A 27,856-nucleotide genomic window follows, 5' to 3' on the forward strand; every position below is an offset into this window, starting at 1 on the left:
AAATATTTTTGTTTCAATGTCTTAAATTAAAAAGTTTTAAATATAGTTATAAAAGGTGTTCGTCTTAATTTTTCTGTTTTACGTACTTGTGCGAGTATATGAGAAAGTTGGTACATTTACAAAAAGATTATTAAAACTATATTGTATTTCAAACCTTAATCCAGTGCTAGATCTTATTCTTTGTTAGTTTGAGGAGAGAGTACAATATTGTTAGGTAAAAATTACCTCACGCTCGAAACATCCAGTGCTAAATTTTATTCTTTGTCAGTTGTTTTGATTGTAAAATAACTTAAGAGCTACTAAAGGAAAGTAAACCTTTTAATAAACCTGTTTTCGATTATCCTATTAAGCAGTGCTAGATTGTATTCTTAGTCACTTAATGAGGTAGTCGTCCGGGCCAATTATAAAGGTTTTTATTTATGTGCTTGTTTGACGGTTAGAGTGTCCAACAACCGACAGATACCCTTTTTTGTGTTGCTATACGTCAAGCCTTTGCGTAGCGTATACGACAATTATTAATGCCATTCAATATTGATTTGATAGTTCATATATTATGTAGTTTTAAAACAAACTTTTGACAAGTGCTAAGTATAAGACGGTGTTCTTGTTGACATAAAACAACGGAATACTTAACAACTACAAAATGTGACTAATATCTTTAAATTGTAGATTCTAAAAGATCAATAATAGATTTATCACTCTTTTTCGTAACTCTGAATAGTAAAATTATAGTATTGTGTAGGACAACGTGGTGATTTTATATAATCGATCATTTAAATCGACTAATCGATTATTTTCCATACTTTATAAATTGGGTATAATTTGATTTAATTGAAAAAACGAAAAGGTTGATTATTAATTGACTTTGATCACAAAAAAAAAAAAAAAAAAAAAAAAAAATAATAGAAAATTAATTGTAATCAAAATTATTTATAAATTATGTAATTGAAAAATATTTTAGGAATATAACATAAATATAAAAAATGTGTTATTATTTTTACAACTAATGATCAAGGACTCACCGTATTGTTACTGAAGCATTTATATTTATAGCTCAAAATCCCTCATTAAAATTAAAATAATTCATTAAAATAATGTTAACATGAACAAGTTTTATGTTATACATATATTGAATTTAATTGATTACTATTTCCTTTAATAAGAATAATTTAAGAATTTGTTATTTGTTTTCCTAATTATACATTATATATTAAGTGTGATTATCAAATAATCAATTTATTTGTTACATTTGATTTTCAGATTATAATTCTTAATTTATTGTAAAATATTGTCAGAAACTGCTTCACTTATATCTGTTGTCAGTTATAATTTATATACTGTTTAATATCGATTAAAATCATTATATTATATATATAAAATATTTTAAAATATATAATATATAAAAAATGCCGCACTAGGCTCTTCGACTTCTCTATCTACCACTCGTAATAAAAATACTCTCCTTGATCACCTCTCTAAGCTCTTTGCCGAAAAACGTTGAGCTAAAAACCATTGGGACCTTACTCACCTCCCATGTGACAAAAGCCACTACAATTCTATTGCATGTTCATTAAAAAACCTATGCAAACACAATACAGTAACATATGAACAATACATAAACAATTTAACCATCTCAAACAACTCTATTCGGAAAGCTACTAAAAGAATTTTGAACCAAAAAAATTCAATCCCACCTATTAGATATCCGGATAGAATATTAACCTTTGCCAAGACTAATACTCAGAAAAATCAAACCTGTTTGCCTCGCAGTTAGAAAGCAATGTCACTCCTCACCCTGATATAAATAATACTGACCACACTCTAACATTGAAAAATTCCTAACAAATTACCTTCTTATGTCCTTACCAACAAAGCATACCTCCCCCGGAGAAATAAAATTCATCATCAAAAAATTATCAAATAATAAATTACTAGGCCACGACCTACTAACAAACCAAATAATAAAACACCTGCCCAAAAAAGCTATTATACTATTAAAATTCATTTTCAACTCTATCCTTCGCCTCTCCTATATTTCACAACCCTGGAAACACTCTATAATTATTTTAATTCCGAAACCTGATAAACATCCCGACCTACCCTTGTCCTATCGACCCATCAGTCTCTTACCTTCTTTCTCGAAAATTCTTGAAAAAATAATACTATCAAGAATTAATCCTATACTATCCAGTCAAAAAATAATCCTTAACACACAATTCGAATTCAAAAATAAAAATTTGTCACTCCATCAAGTCCACAGAATAATCGATATTATTTCGTAAACATTCGAAAAAAAAAATAGTATTCTACAGGTGTTTTCCTCGACGTAGCCCAGGCATTTGCTCGCGTCTAGCACGAAGGCCTCCTTTATAAAATTCGTTTCCAACCGCCCCCTCTATTTTTAATAATAAAATCTTTCTTATGTAATCGATCTTTCGTTGTTCGTTGTGAGGACCAACTCTCCCAAATCCAACACATTAAACCAGGTGTACCTCAGGGTAGTATACTAGCTCTTACACTCTACAATTTATTTACTTTCGATATAGCACAGATTTTGGCTCCCCAATGACCCTCAATAATGACATGATTCCTCAAAAAAAAGTTACCCACTATCTTGGAGTCTACCTCGATAACAAACTCACCTGGGCCAATCACATAAGAACAAAGAGAAAATCCCTCGATTTCAATCTTCACAAAATTAGACGCCTTCTCAAATCAACTCAATATTAAACTTTTAATCTATAAACAAATTATCCGCCCCACTATGACCTACAGAATACAGCTTTGGGGAATATCTAAAAAATCTAACATTCAAATATTTCAATAATTTCAATCAATTTGCCTTTGCCTCATCACTAATGCCCCGTAGTACGTAGTACGTCAATAATCTCACCCTTCACTCAGACCTCAAAATTCAAAACATCCATACTCTAGCATCACATTACTATAAGCTAATCCATCAAATAACACCCAGCCATTCCAATCCACTTATATCCAATCTCTCCTTCCTTTAAATCCCTGGTAACCCTCCACGTCGTCTAAAGCGCAATTGGCCTAGAGATCTTCTAAACTTATAAAAAAAAAAAAAATTAAATAATAAAAATTAAAATAAAAACTACGACAATGACATACAAAAAAATATAAACAAAAGAGTCTAGAATTGTGAAGTAGTGTTGTTGAACACCCCCTTCAATCAAGCCGTCCATTCTTGTAATCAATCATCTATATTACCTATTGTATAAATTATTACATATTGTATATTTAAAAAAAAAATCATTATAATTTTTTGTACATCGATTATATAGAAATAAAGAAACCGAATTGCGAAAGTATTGGCTAACTCTTTACAATTATTTACTGTTTTCATGCCGGTCATTTTTTTCTGGGAGCTGTTATTGGTTTTAATACTTATGTGTTGTTTAAAACAGATGTAGGAGGAGAGTTAGAAAAATTAATTATCTATTTCCGTAATCCGGTTTAAATTAACTATTGATAATACTCGTAGATACTTGCTTAATCGAAATGAGTAGGCAGAGAGTACTTGACAATTTGTTTATTTCCTATCAGCACAAATCGAGAAATTAATATTTCAAATAGTTGGTCACTTGACCTGTAAAACTGGTTGTTACACGGGAATTTTGCTAAGAGAAGGTTAATTTGATTAACCAAGAAGGTTGGTTGGATCGATCTTACTGAATAAACTCTGCATGAGTTAATCAACGTATATTGTGTTAGGGGTTTGAACATATTTACTTTTAGTCTGCTTCGAATTTAGCAAACCTATCAAAAAGTTGAAACGATGCTCCTTCTACGTTAGTTATATACTAGATGAGTGATGACTATATTAACCGTTGCGTATAACATGTATATTATTATAGGGTGCGAAAAGATATCGTTCACTCATCATATATGATGATTTATCGTTATCACCTAGTCTGAAATTAAACGTTAACCTTAAGGTTTTCTTTTATCAAATGCCATGACCATTTTTATAATTATAATTTTAATAAAAAAAATATATATATATATATATATATATACATCAATTAAATAGTCACATTTTTACAAGCGAAAAACAATGAATTATCAAAATCGAATCATAAATAAAAATATTAATTTACGTTGTTTATGTTTTTATTTCATTAATTTAATTAGTTTAAATCATAAGTATATATTTATAAATTCAAAATATAACAATTGTATAATAATATAAAATGTTAAGGTTAAATAATAATTACTGTACTTTTATTTATTTTCAAAAGTATTTTTCATTTTCCCTTATTTTCAATAATTTATTATGTATTTTTATTAAAATGTACGTAAAAAATAAAAACTAAGACAAATGTCGCAACAACATGGTTGGATATCAAAATATTTGATTTGATATCCAAACATTTATGGCAAATGTATCATTAACGTAAACCAACTAAGAGAGTATATACTGTAACCTCATATTATGTTTCTTATTCAAACAGTGATTTAATTATAGTTAATTTAAATTCGAATATGAAAATTTACTTCGCAAATCGTCTGTGGCAGATGATTTTTGAAATCAATTTAGGACAACAAATTATTGATGTATTTATATTGACTACTATGAATTAATAACTCAGTATATGGTTAGAAATAATGATTAGTGAGAATTTTTTTTTTTAAAAATATAGCCATAGAAAAAAAATTAAAACTAGCATCGTTGTTTTAAATCGAAAACAAGGAAACATTAGGGATAATTTTATTCTGATATCGTAAACTCGTAAAAATTGATATATGGATTAGACAAAATGATTTTGCAAAGTTTGTATACTTTTTTACTCAAATTAATACTTATTACCAGTGAGATATATGCTTATCATAATGTTAACCACATTTCAAATAATACATCAAGTGTTTAAAATGCTTGAAAACAAAAACACATAGGAAATTGAAATATTACTTATTTATTTATTTTGTACATGTGTATTTTTAACACATAAATGAGAATGAACAGTTAAGAAGTAATAATGTTTTTTCAAACGTACATCATATTATGATAAATAACGTAATTTACGTTATGTGAATTGAGGTAAGTGTAGATCGTTAATCTGCTGAATTGTAAACTTGATTATAATCGTATGTTGAGAATTTCGATTACAACTGATAATTATAATATTATTTTGTTTTTACCAATTTTATAGCTAACAAAACTTATCGTCTTATCTTTAAATTATATGTTATTGTGCGGTAATAGCAAGTTTATCCGTAAAAGTATTTTAAGTACTTACTATTAACGATCTATTATAATGACTTGCAGGGTGTAGGTGTATAACAATACTTGCTGATGTTTAAATCTTCTATGAAACTTCCTGTGTCTTGGTTCAAAATCGGTGTACCGTGTAAATATATATGTAAAAGTAGTTCAACCCTTGGACTTGATACAAACTATTTGTTAACTTACTTAACATTATCATATGTACATAGTGTAAAATATTAATTATTAAATAATTTTATTATTTCAATCGTGGTATAGTATGAATGTAAGAGAAATTTTTACAGTTTAAAGTTACACTTTACAGGTAATTCATAAAATTATTCATTCCTGGTGAATATATTGTCCATAGCTCAAATCACACCGCAAGAATAATCTATTTTACTGTTCGATCGTTTCAGGATCAAAGAACTTATTTCGCTTTGTATTTTTATTTTTTTAAATTTATTTTTAGTATTAGGTTACAATGAAAATACGTTTTTCCTTTGCTATATATATTTTTATTATATATTTTGTTTTATTTTTATTATTTGAGTTACTTTTAAGAATCTTTATATACAATGTTTCAATCTGTATTGTTTTTAATGTTTAATAAAAGTAAGATTATATTTATAAAAAAATATGATTTACTTACATAATAATCTAATAATTTAATACTTAAATGGTTGGTTTCAGTTTAAACAGTTTTTTATTTTTTTTGTTACCTGTCAATTTTTCGGTTAGGTACTAAATGTGCACTGAAAACTTTTCTATGGGAATTTCTTGTATCTCAAATTAAACACTAATAGTCTTTGAATTTATTTTATGATTTTCTAAGTAAGCATAAGGAAAAAATGGGAAAAATAATAAAAAATAGTACTCTGAAATGTAATTTCTATTACTTTCGTATACATTGGTGGTTTTTCATTTGACAACAAAACTAATATTATACAAAAAGTTTCTCGAACTGTTTTATCTCGTATTAAAAATTAAAATTAAATTTGATCGAGTCAACTTTTCATTAAAATAGGACTCGAAACTACTAGAAATACGAGAAAACTGATTATTTTTACAAAATTCTCTGTTAGAGAAATATTCGATTTAAATTTAACCCCAACCTTTGCTTAGATCCGTATATCAAAGGCATTGATCTATAATATATTTATACGTATATTGCTTTGAAATTCACATACACGACAAAGAGCTCACGCTCGGGACCAGTATCTTACGAGTTATTTTTTTATCACATAAGAGTTATATAAGACGGTTTTCGGGTATACAATTCAACACCATATATGTGCTATGATAATTTTCATGAATTAATTATTTAATATCTCCCTATTTCCCATATACGTGAAGTAAATCACGCTCTTTGTACAATATGTTAAACAACGTAAAAATTTTTGATACAAAAAAAAAATAATAAAAAATACTATTTTATTATAAAGGTAGTCCGAGAATATTTTCAAAAAGTGTAGGGTATAAAAAGGTTGCTAGTCTAATCCATATTTTAAATTATTTTAGCGACACATTTATACACCGAACATTTTACGGGGTGTACTCCATTTACTTTCATCATTTCTAGAAAATTATATTTTCTCATGAATGAAAACTATTGATTAAATATTTTTCTGTATATTATTTTATCATACATTGAAAATATAAGTAATTGTATTTTCTAATTATAATTTTATTTCTAGCCATAATTTGTTTCAGGGTAATTGACTTTTCGTGATTTCGGTATAGGTACTATATTATTTGTTTATTCACATTGTTTTTCTTCCAATAAGAAAAAGAAATAAAGCTTGTGTTCCGAATATGATGGACCATAATTATAGTTTTAAAACGTTCCTTATTTAATCTACAGTATACTAGTGTAATATTTTATTAATGTACTTGAATAGCTAGTTATTGATCAGTGTCTAAAGAATATCATATTAGTGACTTTTCACGCGTAAAAACTTTATAAATATTATCAGAGAATCTGAGTGTAAAAATATGCTAGATCCTAGAAATTTAAAAATTATTACAGTTTTTTATGAAAAAAAAAAATCGATTAGTATATGATCTATGTATTATAATTTTGTTACAACTTCTAAATATGTAAATATAAAACGGTTCATGTAAATTCCGACTAATAACTCTGTAACCGACTGTTAAAAGACTGGTTATGTTTAGACATTTTAATATTAAACTAATACATAAAGACGAAAAGTTAATACGAATTATGAATAGACGCACATATGCAGACTGCAAAACTAAGACTAAATTACTATAATATTAAATCATTTATGAATACTGTCAAAAGTCGGAACAATCCAATTTTTTGGTATCGTTTATGGAATCCTTAACGGTCTATCGGAAAATGTATGATGTAAGCTAAGTGTTTACCGTTTATAAATCTAATTAATCTAATCGCTAATCCTGGAGACGTATTACTAGGAAAAACATACGTCTGCGTACAGTTAATAATCATAATATATGATCAAAATGTAAAATAATTTTTAATTCGAAAATAATTTGGTAGTATATTTGATGAAATTAGAACGTAAGCAGTAGAGTATTGATGAAATGATAAATTATTTGAAATATAAATCTATAAGTATAAAATGGAAGAAATTTGTTTCTAAAACAAATTTGTTTCGTATTCTGTTATTTTTGTGATTGTGCAATACAAATATGCTAATCTTAAAAGTCCTGTCCCTTATTCATCGTCGTCGATGGATTAAATATTAAAATAATATTTCCATTGGTTTTCAAGGAGTCTCCAGACCGATTTATATTTAGCCTTATGATGGTTTTTCCTGGAATACTTAGGTTAGAACAATAATATTTAAAGACAATGTTCAAAGAATAAAAAGATTTCGGAATATTTATCCGATATTGTTTAGAAATATTAGATTACAAGATCTTCCGGCTTAGTAATATTATTATTACATAATAATAATATATTTTATACTCACATTTTATGTGACAAGGCAATGATGATCGTATACCGTTCTATAGAGTAGCCGGATTCCCTTTTGCAGTCACCCGAAACTGAGTCACAACAATGGGTTTTATTAAATTTTAGAGTTTGATGTACGTCTTTACCGTGAATTCATTACCGTCGCACTCGGATGATCGTAATCGCTACTACACACTTGTTTCGACGCGAGAATTTTTCAAATTCTTCGAACGTCTTCTCGAAAATAAGGAGAAGAAGAAAAATAAATGATTATTATTCATGCGACTGATATACTACTATGATACAATTCATATTACGAGTTCAACGGTTTATAATTGTATAGAAAATTGAGCGTTATTCCAGTCGAAAGTTTTATCGAAAACAAACGAATAATAATAGTAATAATAATAACAATACAAATTCCGTTATCTTCGGGCGAACGCGCGCACGTGCGCATTGTACCCATAGTTGTTATTGATATTCAACCAGTGCTTGACTTGAGGGGAGACGCAGGGGGACGGAGTACCCCAACTAATTTTCAGAAATCTTAGCGTCCCCCTACTAATATTATGTTATAATTATAACGCTTATCAAGTCTTGGGGACGCTATTTTTCTTTAAAATAAAATTTAATTTTGCCAAGTCGAGCGCTGTATATAACCGAATGTCGATCACGAAAAATTCATGGGCAAAATGTCGCGTAGAAATCAGTCATCCGATTGAATTGCAAGCAGAGCGAGGGTGTGATTATACTTTTTTCGAGCGAGTTCGCAGAGTGGTGAAACCGGACGAGAACCGGTCGAAATGCACGCACGTTTTCCTCACACCCGACAGCGTATTGCAGTGGATAATGATTATTATAATATTATTAAAACAAAAAATATTATTAAATATTATAAAAACAATTATTGTTCAATTTCGATTTTCTGTGTGCACAGCGGTGTCGATAAGAGCCGACCGATCGGAAAACGATTGTTTAGTTTTGCGGTAAAGCCGTGTGGTTTCGCCTCTCATAACGATGTGGCGCGTTATCGTTTGAAAAAGAGTATATTTCGAACAACGATTTTTTTTCTTCCTACGTTACACTCAGAAGCAGCTTGATCATGAATTTTTTGGTTCACTGAATTGCCAAAAAGTTTGGGGTGGGTGTAATTTTAATAAACGGGTACTTGGTCTTGGCAACTGGCAGCAGTATGTAATGTAAAATTGGTAATTTAATAGAAATTAGGTAAATGTTTGTATCTAATATGACTTGTGGGTAGGTGGTATTGACTATGCTTGAACCACCTACTAAAAAATGTCAAACCTCCTATGGTTACACTATGGGCGTTGCACAGCTGTGTCTACACGTATCGCAAATGTTGCAGACGATCCGAAAACCCGTTTGGGAATTCGTCTTCGGCCCTGAGCGCGCACGAGTTCTAAAAATAGTTTAACTTGTCCATTATGTCTGGTTCGGTGATTGGAAATCGACAGGATTCTGTTGAACAGCGGGTATCATAACAGAGAACAACGAAGACCGTGCCAACAAATGTTTGTACGGTGATTTGACAGTTTAATGTTAAAAGACGCCCAACAGTGCCTGATGCTTGTACCACGTCGCGTTAAACAATTTATTTATTTGTTGTGACGAATTAGTTAGACGTATGTTTTTCACTTTGATAATAAAACTTGAAGTAAGCAGTTATGATGTGTTTTTTCATAAATTTATGAATGCATCTCTTTCGCGTTCGCTCACAAATAATTGTTGCCAGTAGTTAAGTTCTTTTGCATCTGATTTTTTCGTGTAATTCGGTATTTATTTTGCATCGTGATCGTTTTCGATAACATAATTAATCATTTGAGAATATTAAAAAATAATGTCGTCTTAAAAGATCAAAAATATTATTTTTATAAAAGACTACAACTATTATTATAAATAATTAGCACGGTGTGTTCATAAAAAAACAAGATGTCCGAGAGTCCCAAGCACTTCCTAATGCTGTTATCTGATGCGTTTATCTCAATATACCCTTCTTTGCATAAACACGTCCTTTTTTATGGATACTTTATACGATACGGACCATTATCTTTATGAAACCCGAGTCAATCTTATACAATACTAATATGACTAATATTTGTTATATTATAGAGTTAATACTCGAATGTTCTTCAATATTTTAATATTGATACAATTTTATAAACCACTGCACTGACCAGTGGGGTCGGCATTTCACCAACGGCCCTCGTGTCACATTCAATTCAGGTTCTCGGAGAGTCAACTGCTGTGAAATTTACACGGTTTGAACGGGGTAAAACGGGGTAGTCATATCCGTTAATGTAAATGCGGTCGTCACGCGTTGTTATCCGAGCACTTGGTATTTACCCGCTTTTTGCTCTTGCCGCCGATCGTGACCAATCCGTTGCCATATAACGCTACGACACGAAACCGTTGCGGGAAATTTATTGAGTTTTATTTACCATCGGATATAACATTTTTTTTTCCTTTATCCGATGGCATTCATTTGTATACCATCAAAACGCTTAGTCGTATATCATCCACTATACGAAAACATCAGAATTTGATACGTAATATTATTATAATAACATACATTTTATACGATTTTTAAGAACAATAACTTTCCGTAATTGACATCATCTTAGTGGTATTTTCGTCTATTTGAATATTAATCAAAGTTTTGCATCGTTGGAAAAAATAAAACAATAAACACGAAAAATTAACACTGACGAGGTGAATCATGTAGGTGAAACAGTTGTTGTACCGTAACACGCATTTAATATGAACAACTCATGTTATTGATTAGAAACGATCAAGTTTGTACAAAAATATAATTGATATTGACGTCACATAGAAAATTAAAATATTTTAGTGTTATGTTAAGTTTTATATTATTTTGCATAACATGCTCATGAATTGTATTTTTATATAAACAGGAATTATTTACTATCGTGAAATTATGATTTTGTATGCATCGATTTCGTAAATAAAAATGGAAAAATTATTAAAAAACATTCTGCATAGACATTCATTATAATTAACAATGATGCAGGATTTGATTTTTTATTATGTATATTTTATTCAACAACATTTTAGCTCTTTTTTTTTATCTCTGATATGTAAATGACGCGGTTATCTATAGAATGAACGTAGAATCATATTGTAGCAAAAACATGAGAACTTGAAACTATCGACATTTTTAATGATACTTACCTGTGATTAAATGTATATACAACATCATAATAACAACAGTATATTGTAAAATAATAAAAAATAAAATAAAAATTAATACATTTTTAACACTCGTAAGTTAATATATAAACAAATAAATAAATAATTAGTTTATAGAAATAAATAAATGTTAAGCCTGGATTATTATTTTTAATGTACCACGGGTTTCTTTCAGATTAAAAATTCATTATCAGGTACTTGTGGACATAAATATGTTAAGAAATATAAATACAAAGAGTTATAGTTATGTATACTTCGCCTATCAAATATTTTAAGTTTCAGTTAAGTATAAATGTATACCTATTGTCTTTAATTAAAATAAGTCATACCTTATACCTGCATTAGTTTAAAATCCTAATTTATAATAAAAAAAAAAAATGTTTCAATAATCAAAAAAGATAATAAAGAAAGACGAGAAAAAAATAGTTATTTATAAATCAATTTATTAAATCCAACACTATTAATGATATTAAAGTCATTTATTTGAAAGCAAACTCCTGTTGTTACTTATTTAAAATTCATGAATTTTATCTTGCACAGTAAATACACTTAAAATTATTTTGGTTATATCATATACACGATAGACTATTACTTTTCTTCTGTATAACATGTGCAATCCAAGGTATTTTATTATTAATTATTCCTCACAAACACTGCCCGCCACTTCGTACTTAGCACTGTCGGCATGGTATTTCCATCCAAAACCTTTATATGTGTAACGATTTTGATATATACTTAGCTTCAATTTTCATACAGAAAATGTTCTGTTTTTGTCTGATTTACTGCGAAAGTTTAGCCCCTAGAAAGACCGATGCTACGATCTCCCGCCCAGCCTTCCCATTCGAATTGCATTAAATTATTCGCGTTCACGTGCAAAACCTAAATTGTGTAAAGGTTTTATATTCTATTTAGGTACCATGATCTTGTGTATCTATATAAGCGCTATTGGTTTTAAAGAAGTTTGTTTATGACGAAAACTTTTAATGATATGAAATGCGAAACGCAGGATTACGAAAAAAAAAACTGAAACACGATGTACGACAATTTGACTTGTCAATAAAATATTGTCTACCCACCAACGGTCCCGAAAATAAATAATTTATGATTTTTATTGAACTTTTTATTTTTGTATATTTCTTGGTATAAAACTCAATGGACAAAAAAAAAAAAAAAACACCAACTCGAGTTATATTTTAATAATGCATACAGAGTAAAATGACGAGAGAAAAATGTTCATTTCGGAATAAGCCGAATGCACGAATACATAAATTGTACATGCATTTTTTTTTATCATTCCATAAACTTTTCGTAATCATTTTTTAACTCGAAAATTGTTTTACCACTCGCACATAATTTCACGATTGCCTGGGGTGGTTGATTTTTCGCCTCGTGTTCTTCTCGAAAATAATATACCCGCACAGCTCGTAGCTGGAACCGACTCACACGACCCTAACCACGATCTACAAGCAGTAGGAGTAGTGTAAGTAAACTAAATGTGAACATTACCCGCAATACCTCTTTACTTAATATCAGAAAATGTTCATGGAACAACCATGTAATAATCATTTTCATTGCGTAGGACATGATGAATCGAGAATATAAAAATCGCCCATTGACAATCTTGTAAATTAGTTGATATTTGATCGATCGTGGTTATCGACTTGCGAAAAAAAAAGAAAAAGAAAAAACCATATAATTAGTAACGATTTCGATAACCGCGCAATTAAAAATGAATTATTAAATGATACTATTTAAAAACTATTAAAAAAACTATTTAAAAACTATTAATTTTATTTTTGGTATTAAATGACGGGTATCGCATAAATATTAAACAACAAGATCCCGCAATAGGTGCCAAAACAAACAAGAATGTTAGTTCGAAGGATTATTATGCATATCGGTTGGTTAAATCTAATCATCATTAGATGTAATCAGAACAACGTTATTCTATAATTACCTGAGCTTTGTCATCAATTCATGGTCGACATGTATGTAAAGATAGAGAGTAAACGATTACGATACTTGCGATTCAATCAAAAAAAGCTGCTTGCAGAAAATTTTCAAAACAATTTTTAGACATCGGTAATGGGAAAGTTACTACAGAGGAAATGGGATGCATACAATTACCGATCAGTTTCTGCACAATCATTGATTCGCAAGATGTTCTCATTTATCAGATATTTTCCAACGTACACAAACAATGCACAAATCATGAGTGGCTGGTAGAATGAGTACTTTTAGCAGCAAAAAATGTGAACGTCAGCGAGTTAAATCTCAAGATACAAGATTTGTTACCAGGAGACTTGGTGTAATACAAATCTATTAATACAGTTTGAGATGCTACTGATGCTGTAAATTATCCAACAGTTTTTAAATTCATCGGATTTACCAGGTATGCCACCGCATAATTTACAACTGAAGGTTGGATTTCCGATTATTTTTTTTCGTAATTTGAACCCACCACGGTTGTGTAACGGCACGCAATTAGTCGTTAAAAATTTAAAAAAATCGAAGCCATCATTTTAAATGGCAAATTCCGAGGTGAAAATATATTTTTACCGCGAATCCCTATTATACCCACAGATGTGTCAATACAATTTAAACGCCTTCAATTTCCAATTAGATTGGCATTTGCAATGACTATCAATATGTCTCAAGGCCAAACGATGTTTGCCTGTGGTTTAGATTTGAGCCCATATTATTTTTCACACAGACAATAAGACATGGCATGCTCTCGAACCATCCAGTTAGTTTGTGTTGATGAAAGATGGGATGACAAAAAATATTGTACACTCTGTTGCATTAAGGGATCGATATTGTTTTTTACTAATACTGTCATAATTAGCCATATATATAATTTTAAAGGATCAATTTTAATAAATTATTAAAAAAATAAATGTTTGATGGTTTTTCATTTTTATATTTCGTTACAGCATTCCATACCTCTTCCACTTATATACCACATCCTTACACATTTATATTAAATTAGTAATTTTTTTCTAGCAAAATATTCTTTATAAATAATTTATATGACAAAACAACGTTTATTGGGTCAGCTAGTATATATATATAGACATATGTTTATACATAGTGTGTAGGTTAGGTTAACTAATAATTAACTGTACTTATTAAATGTATCTATATACATTTGTTTAATTAATAATATTTGAATATATTTTCAGATGGCAACTACTTTGACAGTTGCTGGAATGTGTTGGGCGACATTATCATTGGCAGCATCGTTTCTTTGCAGTTTTGGATTTTACTTACCATTTTGGATACAGGTATGTATTATTTAGCTAATTGTAAGTTCACAGTGATTGTGTCTAGTCACTAACACTGTTTTATTAGTATTGAATTGTACTGTGTTTTATTAAATAATCACTGAAGAAATTTCTGACGAGTATTTAAAAAATTAATATTTTAATTGATCCGTAAATAAATTAAATTTATCATTACGGTTTTGAAGAACTTATCTATTATACTTTAAGATTTAAAATTTAAAATCGACAATAAGCCATCACTTTCGAAAAACTATTGTGTAATAAGCTCTGCTTATGATTATTATTTTTATTTTTAAAAGAAATTTCCGAAGAAAAATGATCGGCAAAAATGCACCTACTGTTATTGCAATACGATTTCAAATCTATTTTTTCAATTTTTATATTTAATATTTTGTTAAAGAGAAATCGTTACTTTGAAATAAATTACCATAAAATCATTATACTTTATGGTTATAAATACTTATAAAAGTTGTTATTTATAAGATTTCAAATGAGAAAAATACACAAGAAAAAAAACGACCAACGATAAATAATTTAGGATGCTACTCCAATTGACAGTTAATAACTACTTCCAATGCTGTGGTTCAAAGTTTTTAGGGAATTTGAATAATTATGCATAGGGTAAATACAAAAAACATGATTTTGCATTTTTTCATGTTTTCCGCATCCTCTATAGAAATATTTTTGATAAAATCGTACGAGAAAAGTGTTGTTATTATTGTTTTTTTTTTTTTTTTTTAATTTTTACAATTTTACTTACAATACAAATTCTATTGGTGGTTTCACATATTTTCCACAAGTAATGTATCTCTGAAATAAAAATTAAAAACTGTCATCAAATATATATATTAATATAAATTCAACAATAGCTTCCTGATTTAGCTCCTAATTATATAGATAAATATTATATTTTAACCATCATTCAAGATCATTTTTTAACGATATCATAATAACTAATTGAAAAAAGTGTGTTGGTCGTATGTTGCTACTTCGGATAAGCACTATTATCGTTAAGAAGAAGTACAATATTTTGAAAATGAAGATTATGCGGTGCTTATAAACGCATATCGTTTTGCTTAAGACAATATTACTATAATCTACGTTCACATCTAACGAAATGGAAATCCGTAGGACCCGAAGCAGCTATAAATTTAATATAATAACCTGCACAGTTATGTTTTTGTACCTACCAAAAACGTTTTGTTTTTAAAACTAGTATATAATATTATTATGATTTTATTCGTATTATTATACTTTGTATTGTGTGATAGTCAGAAAAAAATATCAGTAATAAATATACAAAACTCGCATTTCTTATACTGCGATGGAATGCTATTAACAATAGTGTTTATTCGAAAAAGAGCCATATTACAGAACGATTCTAAGTAAATAACGAATAATAAATATTAATACTAATACATAAATAATAATATGTTTGGTGAAAAATATTAATTTACTCCGAGTGTGGAGGGTTACATTGAAAATAATCCATTCGTTTTGAATGTCCGACGGGAATATAAATTACTGAATGTTTCAAACACAAATGACAATTTAATGAGAATATTTCTGGATATTAATATATTTTTTTCTTTTCCCACTCTTTTCATGCGTATATAATAATATGTTGTAATTTACAGTATTTTCTTGCATTCCATACCCATGATTTATCTTCTCGGCTTAACTTGTGCCGAACATTATAACTTGAAATGGACTGATGAAAATTCCTCTACGGTTGAAATAAATGCGAGCATACCTTAAAAGCAATGTTCTTCCATTGTCATGCCTTAGAAAATGTGTTGCCAATAAGGGTGTGGAGTTAAATTTGTCAAATTCATCGCATGATATCGTGTAGCATTGAGTATTTATGAAAATACTATTTTGCTGTAGCTTCATAATACAGGTGCGCAGGCAGTATTTCGAATATCAAAACAAACTATCTAACCGGAAACTAAAATTGTGGGATCTTCATGGGGTACTATAATATATAAATGTCTAGTCTTGATTAAATCATGTAATTATTTTTATTTCATACAAAGTATTTGTATTATAAACACTTTTTCCGCAAATAACTAATTGGGTTAATTTTAACCGGAAAATTATGTTACTTATTTATTTCTTACAAAATATTCTGAATAGAATAAATATTCTTACCTGTATGTATAGAACCATACTACAAACACTGATTAATTATTGTGAACAGTTATAATTCTATATAGTATATTATATTAAACTAAATGTACTTATATTTATAAATGTGAATGTATTGTTAACTAAAAATATTTATCGAATTGAAACATACCATTTTTCGATTGCTAATAATTAAGAGTAGATTATAAATTATAGATACATAGGTATATTGTTTGATAAAAATGTTACCGCAATCCAGATGGATCTATATATGATTCACTTTAAATTCGGAATTCTCATAATTATCAAGAAAACATTTGTTCTTGTTTTCATATTAAATATTATCTAATTTATTTTTATGTTCATAACTATAACTATGTTTTTTTTGTAGCCGAGCTTAAAACGTTGTGTCTCCATCGATATTACTTAGTTCTTTTGAAAGCTGAAAAACACCTAATGTACATTATTTGGACACAGTCTCTACGAAACGGGTGTGGAAACTCTTGTTTCGAGTTGAACTACTTTAATCTTCCATTCGTTCATCAGTATACCAAAAAGGAAACTTTGAAAGATACGGGGGATCACTTTTCCTAAACGGCACGTGTAAAGTTTTCACAACAATATTAATCCTATAATAAGGTAATTTATAGGGATGTACGGTTTTAACAGATCCGAATCGATTAGGGTACCTATTGATTTTGCAATGACATGTTCGGCGTATAAATAGTGTTTTCTGACTTTTTCAAACAACTGTAAATTAAAAAAAAAAAAGTCTACGGAAGACGATTGCGCGTAAGTTGCATTCCGTCGGGTTGCTACATGAAACTTACGAATATAACACATTTACTGCCTGAAAAACTATTTTATCAAATGTACATCGTGGGCTATAGTTACTGCGCAACTAGTATAAAGCGTCCACAGCTTAACCGCGGTCTTAAAGTCACATTTTTCTTCATATCAACGAAAATATTTATTATATTTATATTTACGATCGTGTACGCATGCGCAGGGTTTCGGATCGGGTGTAGTGTACAGTTTTACCTCCCAGTATTGCTTTTATCGCCCCCCCCCCCACTCCGACTCTTAAAGTTTGCTAACCGATGAAAAACAACGTTTTAGGCTTACAACACGAATCACGATAATCAATGGTGGTGGCACGAAGATCGTGCAGAAAGTGCAAATGCAAAAGGCCTCACGCCTCTGGTTTGCAGTGTATTCTAGTGCCAGATCCGCTTAGAATCCACTTTTGAGTGGTTTTTTTTTAACACCTGCCTGTGTATTGAAAGTTATGCTTGTGTTTTATTTGATTTTTTCACTAAGTATGGACCCGACAAAAAGCCCAATTCAGTATTCAAAGCCACGCGTAATTTGATTTCGTTAAATTATATAAAATAAAATAAAATAAAATATATCCACAATGAAAAATTTGAAATGCGTATCTTACGTATAATAAATTCCTTAAATACGAATTCAGGGGGAAGATTGCCCTTTCACCCTCCCTAAAATTCGTTCAGGTTGGCATGTGGTCGGTTCAAACGCGTACGGCGGTGATAATCTGTTCCGGGATCGAATCAACGGGAATTCGATGCATATATATATCGGTTGCACGACCGTATTAAAATATGCAATTGTTATTATTTTATGCGAACACTATTTTGGCTGCTAAATACGTTTTACCAAAAAGTTCCACCCGCTAAGTATTTATAATACGTTAACACTCTTATAGTAGTCTATTTCATCGCTAAAAATGTTATCGGTACGACACGAAAACTGGGAATCTGTTGTTTCAGATGTAAATCGTTTCAAGTGTTTATCATTGATACTGTATTCTATATCGTTTCATTTGTTTATTATTTGTCAATGCATAAATATAAATCTTACTCGAAGGCTTTCATTTAAATTCGTTAGAACCATCATTTCAACAGATTATTTCCGGATAAACTTTTTGATCACGCAACTGTTTCTGTTTTTCATAGTTTTTACTTAAAAGTCATAAATATAATACGATAAAGTATGTGATCTGAAAATATTAACTGACAACGAACGATGTCGTGTTGAATTCGAATACAACGAATACATCCATATTGCTATGGATGAGCTTAGATACTTTTTTTATGTGATGGCGCCGCGTTTTATTAAAAATAAGTATTATATATAACAGATGACAATTAACACTTCTGGGTGTTGTGGAATCTGCAAAAAACGTATTCATTTAACAACTAGGTAATACGCGTGCTCGTTGTTACCGACATGGTATATGATAGGTAACGCGAGTTTTATTCCACAATTGACGAAGGGTATGCGCATGGTAAATTGCATTTCCGATGTCATTCCGGCAAAGGAATGCAGGATACACATTTGCAACACACACTTCATAGTACGTAGACGGAACAGTTTTGTATCGATGATCATTGTTGCGATGTTCCAAAAATACGATGCTCTTCGTTTTACGAACATTATATTATTTATTTATATTTATTTTTTGTTGTCCTCGAGTGATTTCAATAAAATTTATTGCGCTATGACTGCGGCAACGAGGGCGTAATAAACAACGTTTCACTTGAATTACCCGCGTGTAAAGCAGACCGTGAGTAATCATTTGGTTTCAAGTAGCAGTTTTCCCTCCTTGTAGCTTTTTTTTTTTATTGGTATTACTATTTTTATAATTATTATTATTATTTATTATATTATTTTATTTGTTTATTTTATTATGATTATAGTAAATTTATTTATTTTTTTTAATGTGCTTACTGTCAAGTTCTTAACCTTTTTATTTTCGTTTGTCGAGTAAACGTAAATAATGATCGGATGTAAAGTTAAGAAACTTAAAAAAAAAAAAAATATTTTTAATTTCAAACAAATTCGTACCTTTAGTCGTGGTTGAATTAATATTTAGTATTTTACTCGACTAAATACACAATTTGTTCCAATGAAAGGAATTTACTTTAATTTATGAAAACAAAACGTAACCTTACCCAAATGTTGATCTCATTTTAAAACGGTATATTTGATGAAAGAAAACCGGGTATTACACAGAATGACCTGCCTTTACGTTTAAACGTCTGTAATTTAAAATATATTCAAACCCATTATACTATGCAAGCGTATAATTAAATACTTGTCCACAAAAATTAGTATCAACATGTTCGTTCAAATATTAAATTTTTAATAAAAATGATATTCAAATATTCATCAGAAATGTATGGCCGACACTTTGTTCGAAAAGAAAAATTTGAAATCGTGCAGCAAGCAATACAACGTAAAACCGACGTTATTTTTAATTCATAATTTTTTTATGTTTGCGAAATATTCTTCTTTTATCATTATTATTATTATTATTATTATTTTTTTTTTTTTTTTTTTTTTTTTACGAGTGGCGAAAGATATCATCCGGAGGACGTGAAATAATTGGCTGAGGGAATTTTAAACTTGAACTGTGTTTTTGACGGCCATTGTGCTGGCGACATTACGTTTCAAGAGCGCATTAACGCGTCAGTATTACTTCATGTTTGGTTATTGCGTACACCACTTTTCTTTCTCTCATTTTTTCTTTCTTTTTAATCTATTTGAAAACCCGTACGTCTTATCATACGGGAGTTGTGTTAGAGCATTTGCCATGGTGTTTGAGCAATGCCTCTGATGGGACTGTAATTGGTCACTCAAAAACATGATATGCATCGACACCGAACCGGATCGTTGTTTTTCCATAAATTATCTGCGAACAAATATCTTCGGAGGCACGTGCACAATGCTCCGTCGAATAATCGTTACGAGGCAACTAAAAAGAAGAAAAAAAAGCATGACGAGAGAAAAGTTGATGTTGTAACATTCACTTCCGAAAGGCACTCCTGTCAAGCGAATAGAAAACGAATACATCCCTATTGTACCGATGACGCCTTCGAGGCGGGCCATAGCGTTTTTAGAAGTGAAAAAAATAATAATAACAATAATAACAAAGTACGAAAAAAGACCGATATAATATAGGGGAAGGAGTAATGTTTCAATGCATAATATAATGCTACTTTTCAACGTTGACAACAAAAACGGCAATGTAATACGTATATGTGTGCACTGGTGCAATAACTCTTGATGTACTGTAATTTTTATGATATTTTATACAGATTTCTAACAGACATCAAAGACTTATTTTAATGAATCGGAGAGACGGATTAAAACACGATAAAAATATTATTCCGATTGCAATATTCTTCGAACACAAGAAACATGTATGGATTTTAAATTAGATTATCTACAGTAATTGCTCATAACCAGAGCTCCGGATTTATAGCACTTAAAATCATTAAAACAAGCGCTTAAAAGCATCATTATAAGCACTAAAATAAGCATTTAAAAAATTTAAAATTAAGCATAAATATTTATTCAAATAAAAAAAAAAAAACTATAAAATTCTAACTAAAATATCAAACAAAATAAAAATAAATCTTCACTTTCAAGACCTTAAGGACTTAAGGGACTTTTCTGAAAAATAAAATGTAAACTGTTCTTTCTGTTCTTGATCATTCTGATGTTTGACACTTAGTTCTATTTTCAACTTTAAAATATCTTTGTTAAACATACAACGATACCTAGGACGGCGACGAACTACGTGAAAATATAGATAAGATAAGAATTATATTTAATTTGAATTCTATCATAAACTACTTTGCAGGAGAAAACTACAAAAACGTAAAAAAAATTGGTCAAATAAGCAAAAGTAATCAAAAAAAAACTGGAAATAAGCATTTTTTTGAAAAATTGCTGATAAAGCAAAAAAAAGGACTTTCAAATTTCATAATTGTACGTACTATAATTTGAGATACGCTTTTATAGCACTCTGCTACATTTTAAGTCAATCCATAAAAATAAGCAAATGCTTTAACTCCCGAGCCCTATTCATAACCATCTACATATTGTTCGAGGTAGTTTGTCAATTGCCTGATGATTATTTTTAAGATATTGTGCATTAGAGATCGGAAAACATTGAACCAAATTCGCACTGACAGTGATTGTAAACAATGTTCGCATTGACGATATTAATAAGTTCGACTTATCGTGGTCCCATAACATGTAGGAAAAAACAATATTGTAAGCTTAAGAAAAAAGAATGGGAATAACATGTCATGTATGAAAAAAAAATATGTTCGTTTCGTGCCCGTACTTTATAATGAAAATATCTAATACTCGGTTACGAATATTATTTTTTTTTTCCTTTTCCAAATAATCTAGGCACTCTGTGGTACTCACTGCAGGTGCTCTGAACAATCACAAAAAGATTAACTGATCAACAATTGGGCATTTGCATTAAAAAAAAAAAATAAATAAAAATACTTCATTATAATAATGTTGTTATACTGTAACGATCGATTCGTGTCGTATTTCGATCGATTACACGGTGGTAAAATATTAGCGGGTATGCGCGACCGATAAGGTATATTCACCGATGTACGAGTATAACCCATAAATGATTGGTATTTGGACGATCATATTTTTCACAGCTATGACGAGGGGGTATACCCCTACAGTAATAATATTATGGGAAAGACGTTTGGACGTAGTTTTATACATTATAACATTATGACGTCTAACCGAAATGCGCACCGGATCCGGCTTCAACGTATAAATAAGCATCGAACATGTTTACGGTTATAAGACGTTGCAGAGGATGCTGCGCATGCAGGAGAATATTATGTTATTCAGATTTACCGGCACCGAGTCAGGAAATTAAAAACTCCACACCGTTGTATACATATATATTAATATTAATTTTAATATTATTATTATTACTGTACGAGTACGTACGGCAGAAGCAGCAGGTACAGCTCGGAGCAGTGTTTTTCTTCTCCTTCCTATTTTCATTTCTCCTCCATGTTTCTCCTCCTCCCTGCTCCTGTAGTTATGTGAGTACGATTACGGGGCATGCGTATATCCTTCGCATTTATCGAATTTTTTATTTATACAATATATTTTCACTTTGCCTTTTACGATATTTTTATGCAGACCACGTGTTCGGCACAAGGATTTCCCAGAGTTGTGCACACGCTACGTATTCACTGCGCCGCCACCGTCGTCGTCGTACCAGTTTTAGGGTAAGCTTGGCGGCGCGGCGGCACTCAGCAACAGCAAGAATTATTGCTTGTTTATACGTTGACATTTATATAAGCTATCATTTTCCGACCCCTCGGCATAAATCCTCGGGGAACTCGTTAAATAATTTCTTCTTCCTTTTATTCTCCTCCTTCCCCTCTATTTTTTCTGTCCCTCCTCCGTCTCACCAATACTCCGTTCGCGCTCCCATCGCCCGTGTCGGCGAAGCTCACCAGCACTTCACGATGTACGTTCGGGCCATATACACAATAGGAATACTTCTCTAGTGCCACCGCCGCTACTGCTGCTGATGCCAATGCTTCGGGCGAAATAGTACCCCGTAAACGAGCTCAACCCCACTCAGTCTCCTCCTCTTTGATATACAGCCATACATTTATTTGTTTAGACTCTCTGAAGGCTATATACAAGCATATGAACCCGCGCATGCGCGTGCATGCGCACACACGCATAAACACGTCGTCTTTAGGATTTTTTTTTGTACGGTAATAGATTCAAATGACATCGAGACAGCAGTTAAAAAAAAAAGAAATAAGGACAATTTGTAGCGGAATCGATTTTTATGGTTTTGAGGCGTGCTTTAACATCGTCTCCGCCACCAGAGTAATCTCAACCGTAGCACGCGGGCGACAAACCACCGAGTGCTTTTGACGTCCTCCAAAACCAGCCCGCTTCGATATACGTATACCTAAACATATCTATACGTTTACAACATGTAGTCTGAAATAGTGAATTTCGTAGAAAGCGAGAAGGAAAATCTTGCAGTCCCTCACCGATACGCCATAAAATTATTCGTACGTACACAATGATTATTATTCATTACTCCCTGCAGTTAGAATCGTTGAGACGGAAAGGTTCGAAATATTTACAATATATTATTTGAATTCACCGTAAGCAATGAACGACTTACAGGCGTCGTATAGATAGAAATACCGAAATAACATATTTCACAGATTTTTTTTCGTGTTAGATCGGGAAAAATGGTTTTTGATGGGTGTTTTATATTATACTCAGTTTTTTTAAAAAAGATTAATTTTCTTATTTGAAAAACGATTCTGAACACAGTTAAGTTTACAATAGGTAATGTTTCAGTTATTTTCATTCATTTGGTATACTCGGTAATTGTATTTAGGTACTTAATGGAATTAACAATTGTATTTATTAGGTATGAAATATTGGAATTTTAATTTACTTTTTTTTGTTAAAATTTGGATCATTATCAATATAAATTTAGAATATCAAATAATTCATTGTTGAAAATGAGTACATAGCTATTTAATTGAAACGTAATATATAATAAACTGTTTGAAATTAATTGTCTCTATTTAGGTGTTAGGTACAAAAAATTGTAAACCTTTTGAAAGCCTAAAATATGTTATTTTGCTTAAAATATCTGGGTAGCATTTTATTACTTTAATTCACCCGAACAAGTTTTTATAACTTTTTTTTGATAAAAAAAAGATTTGTACAAAGATTTATAGAACTATTTTGGAATTTTCTATTGAACACAAAAATGATAACAGGAAAAACAATAATATACAAAGAGATATAAGAAATATCTTATTCGTTCTACGGAAAAACTAAAACTGTGTTTAAAGTTTGTGTCTTCTCTGAAAATTGTAGATGCAAGTATATAACTACAAAAAAATAAATATATACATATTTTTTTATGATATTTTTTTATTTTATACAAATCTTGTTGTCATCAAAGTCAGAGTGAAGAGTGAAGTATAGTTTAATGGACGACCAATGTTTATAGCAAATTTATTCTGTATTCATATAACCAAAAAATAATATTCAATTTAAAATTGAAAACGATTGTCTTCGCCAACGCGAACTCGTCACGAATATAAATATTATTGTTATGTGATAAACTATTTTTTCTCGAAATAAAACAGAGATTCGTGCGAACGCCTTGAATAGTTTTTGGTGTGTTGCAAGCGTTATTCCTGTTGGTCTGATAATAACCGTCCGTATTAGATATCCCGCAGCAGTCCTCTTCAAAGCGACTATAGCTGACAGTCGGGCGAAACCGAATTATTTTCAAAATCGATAGCGCGCAGTATTGTTCGGATTGTATTCCAAGAGTTGAGATTATCGTCAAGACGTTTTTCTTTCCTAACGGCGGAACCAATCGCACGCCGCCCAGACGACTAGTAATTGATTTTCATTTCGACGTGGTGATTGTGCGATGGATTATGAATAATTATTATGATAATGATAATAATAATTAATAATTTTAATAATAATCGTTCACAGAAAAATGTATTACGTTTTCCGTTGGGACGGGCGGCGGGAACGAATGCAATGCACGATCGCTCCGCGCGTTCGGACAACGCGTACCCACCTCGCGGACACGGTGAAGTGGACCGATTGGTGTCCACGCGCGCGCAATATGATTTATACGAAATTGATATTTCGAAAAAATTTTTAAATTTAATTTTTATACTCAATAAATTTTAAGCCATTTTTTTATATTGCCATAAGTTATGCACAGAAAGCGCGGGTTTAAGTTAAACTATCGTTTTACACATACTTCCGTTATTCCATTCATAGGTTTGTTCGAAAACGGATTGTTGTTATTTCAATGATTAGTTTTTATTTAATACGATTCGATGTAACGTGGGGGCGTGAATCGACGTGTGCAACGCGGTCATCCTCCCAAGGCGATCGGATCCGTCTACCGCACGCTTCAGGTGCGAAGCGGAACCCGTCCGTCAATCGATGTCTTCGAAACGCGATCGTCCGAGCGTTCCTATTGGTCCACAACGTTATCCTCCAAGACGTTCGCGACGTGATCGTCGTGTCCCGTCAGACGTCCGTTTCGCTTTCGCCCAGCCCCCACGAGGGGTCGTAGTTCCCTTTCCCGTCCGTCCGGTTCGATTTCTCCTTCGAGTCCGTGTCACTTCCGACCGATATTTCCCGTACCACTTTATGGTTAAAACACTCGTGTTCGATTATGTTTTCTACGGTTGAATACGGCCACGGGTATCGTGGAAACAGCTTCAGAGAGCGAATTCGACGGATTAAACAAGATGACGGGACGGGGAGAGTGCACCGGTGCCCCGTCGTTGGAGCGCGCGACGCGGTTTTCGTAACTAAACCAACGGCAGCGACAGCGGTGTCCCCAGGACAACCGTGACGCCGAGAGCACCCCGGATCGACAGATTACGAGTGAAAACGCGCGTCACTTTTCGCAACGGTTCGCCGGGGATTCGAAAAAATTAAAAAAAAATAAATAAATATTGGAACCGAAAACGAAATTCGTACGAGAGCGAAACGGTTTTCGAATAGGTTTTTTCGCGTTGTCGCCGATTCTACGGAGTTAGTCTGAATATGCGGTTCGGGACGTCAACGACCGGTCTACGACACACTGATCGTCGTACGACGGACAGATGTCAAATCTCGCTGGTAAAACGCACCGGAAGGACGGGGAGAAGAAAAACCGCGAGCGCCACAGAACCGTTACGCGGACGGTTTCCGATTCCGCTCATTTTACCGGGGTATCACGAACCGTTTTCGGAACAACAGCTAAAACAGTCGCTACGTCGTGCGGGACGATAATGATTTTAGTTTTAAAACTATTCGTATCGAAACACGCACGCGTAATATCGTACAGTGTTATTGTTATTAGTAATTATTTTTCACCGCTTCCCCCAGTGACAGTTCGCCCAATCGTTCGGCGTTTAGAGTACCACATAAATATTTGTTTTCCATCGTTAAATCCGTTCGCGAACCATTTGTATCGCATGTCCACTCCGCGCCGCGGCGTTGTGAGAGTAGTGCAGCGGAGTGGCCTCTGACCGCAGTCTCAATATGAAATCATTAATATTATTTCATTTTTGATATTGTTTCGTTCGTTTTATTTTATCGTTCTATATTGTTTCAAGGCTTACACCATCGGGGTTGTCCTAAACGTAAATACTGTTTTACGGATTTTACAATTTTATGAGAAAAATATTTATGTATGTATCGCATTATATACGATTGCAGTCGGGTGCATGCACGGGGAAAAAAATAATGGAGAGGATATTCATATCAATGATTATTAACAAATAATAAATAATAATGATAAATTTGATTTTGTTGGCCTTACCTATTTACATAGAACCTTTGGCATGGAAAAATTACTTAAGTCAAGTTAGTAAAAATCGTTAAGTCTATGCATAAATATACATTCCTTAACAATTCAAGGGTGGATCTTAAAACTTCCTTAAGTATACATTCCTGATTGTAGACGATGCACAATATGCTTTCTGATACGTAAAACAACATTGATATATTTTAGATTACGACGGGCTTGTGCAATCCGTATTAAATTATAATATTACAGTTTCATTAGTTAGAACGGGCCTGCCTCTTGATAATAATAATATTCCAAGACTGTGTTCCTTTAAATATTAATTTATGGACCCTGAATATGTCACCAATATTGTATATACTTACCCACCAAATTCAACTGTCTGCCGTAATAATAATAATAATAATAATAATAATAATAATAATAATAATAATCATAAGCGATTACAATAATTTATCCGTTAAATGCAAAATGGAACATTATTCGACATGAATGCACCCAAAGAACAATAATAGCATAAGTTCTTTGTTCGTTAACACGGGCGAGGTAAAAGGGAACGGCTAGATCATTGTGATTCGATTATGTATTGTTATGTCCCCTAGGATACCCTATTGGAAATCAGGCATTTGTCTTTCATGGACGGGTCCGATTTTCACAATTCCTTATCCTCAAGCACGATAATAATAATAATAATCACTACATCGAATGCCTTTGAATTGTGCAGCACTAGTGACCTATTATTTATAATAATAATAATAATATTTATAATTATAATAATAACAGTAACTGTAATATATATATAATATATAATAATAATATGAAGAGAGAGATAGTTTATTTGTATTTTATTGTTATTGTTTTTA

The 27,856-nt window shown here is 31.2% G+C and overlaps 1 protein-coding gene across 2 annotated transcripts in view; it reads left to right on the forward strand.

The window, feature by feature from the left end:
* LOC112686081 (LHFPL tetraspan subfamily member 1 protein-like) overlaps positions 1-27,856 on the forward strand; it is a 327,428-nt gene that overhangs the window by 39,567 nt on the left and 260,005 nt on the right. For both annotated transcript variants that reach the window (XM_025558204.1, XM_025558203.1), the window contains exon 2: positions 14,582-14,683. In XM_025558204.1, coding sequence (XP_025413989.1) covers positions 14,582-14,683 — 102 coding nt within the window. The remainder of the gene's footprint in view (positions 1-14,581; positions 14,684-27,856) is intronic.

The sequence above is a fragment of the Sipha flava genome, unplaced genomic scaffold (genome assembly GCF_003268045.1).
Source record: "Sipha flava isolate LNK unplaced genomic scaffold, YSA_version1 2_pilon_pilon, whole genome shotgun sequence".
NCBI classification, from domain to species: domain Eukaryota; kingdom Metazoa; phylum Arthropoda; class Insecta; order Hemiptera; family Aphididae; genus Sipha; species Sipha flava.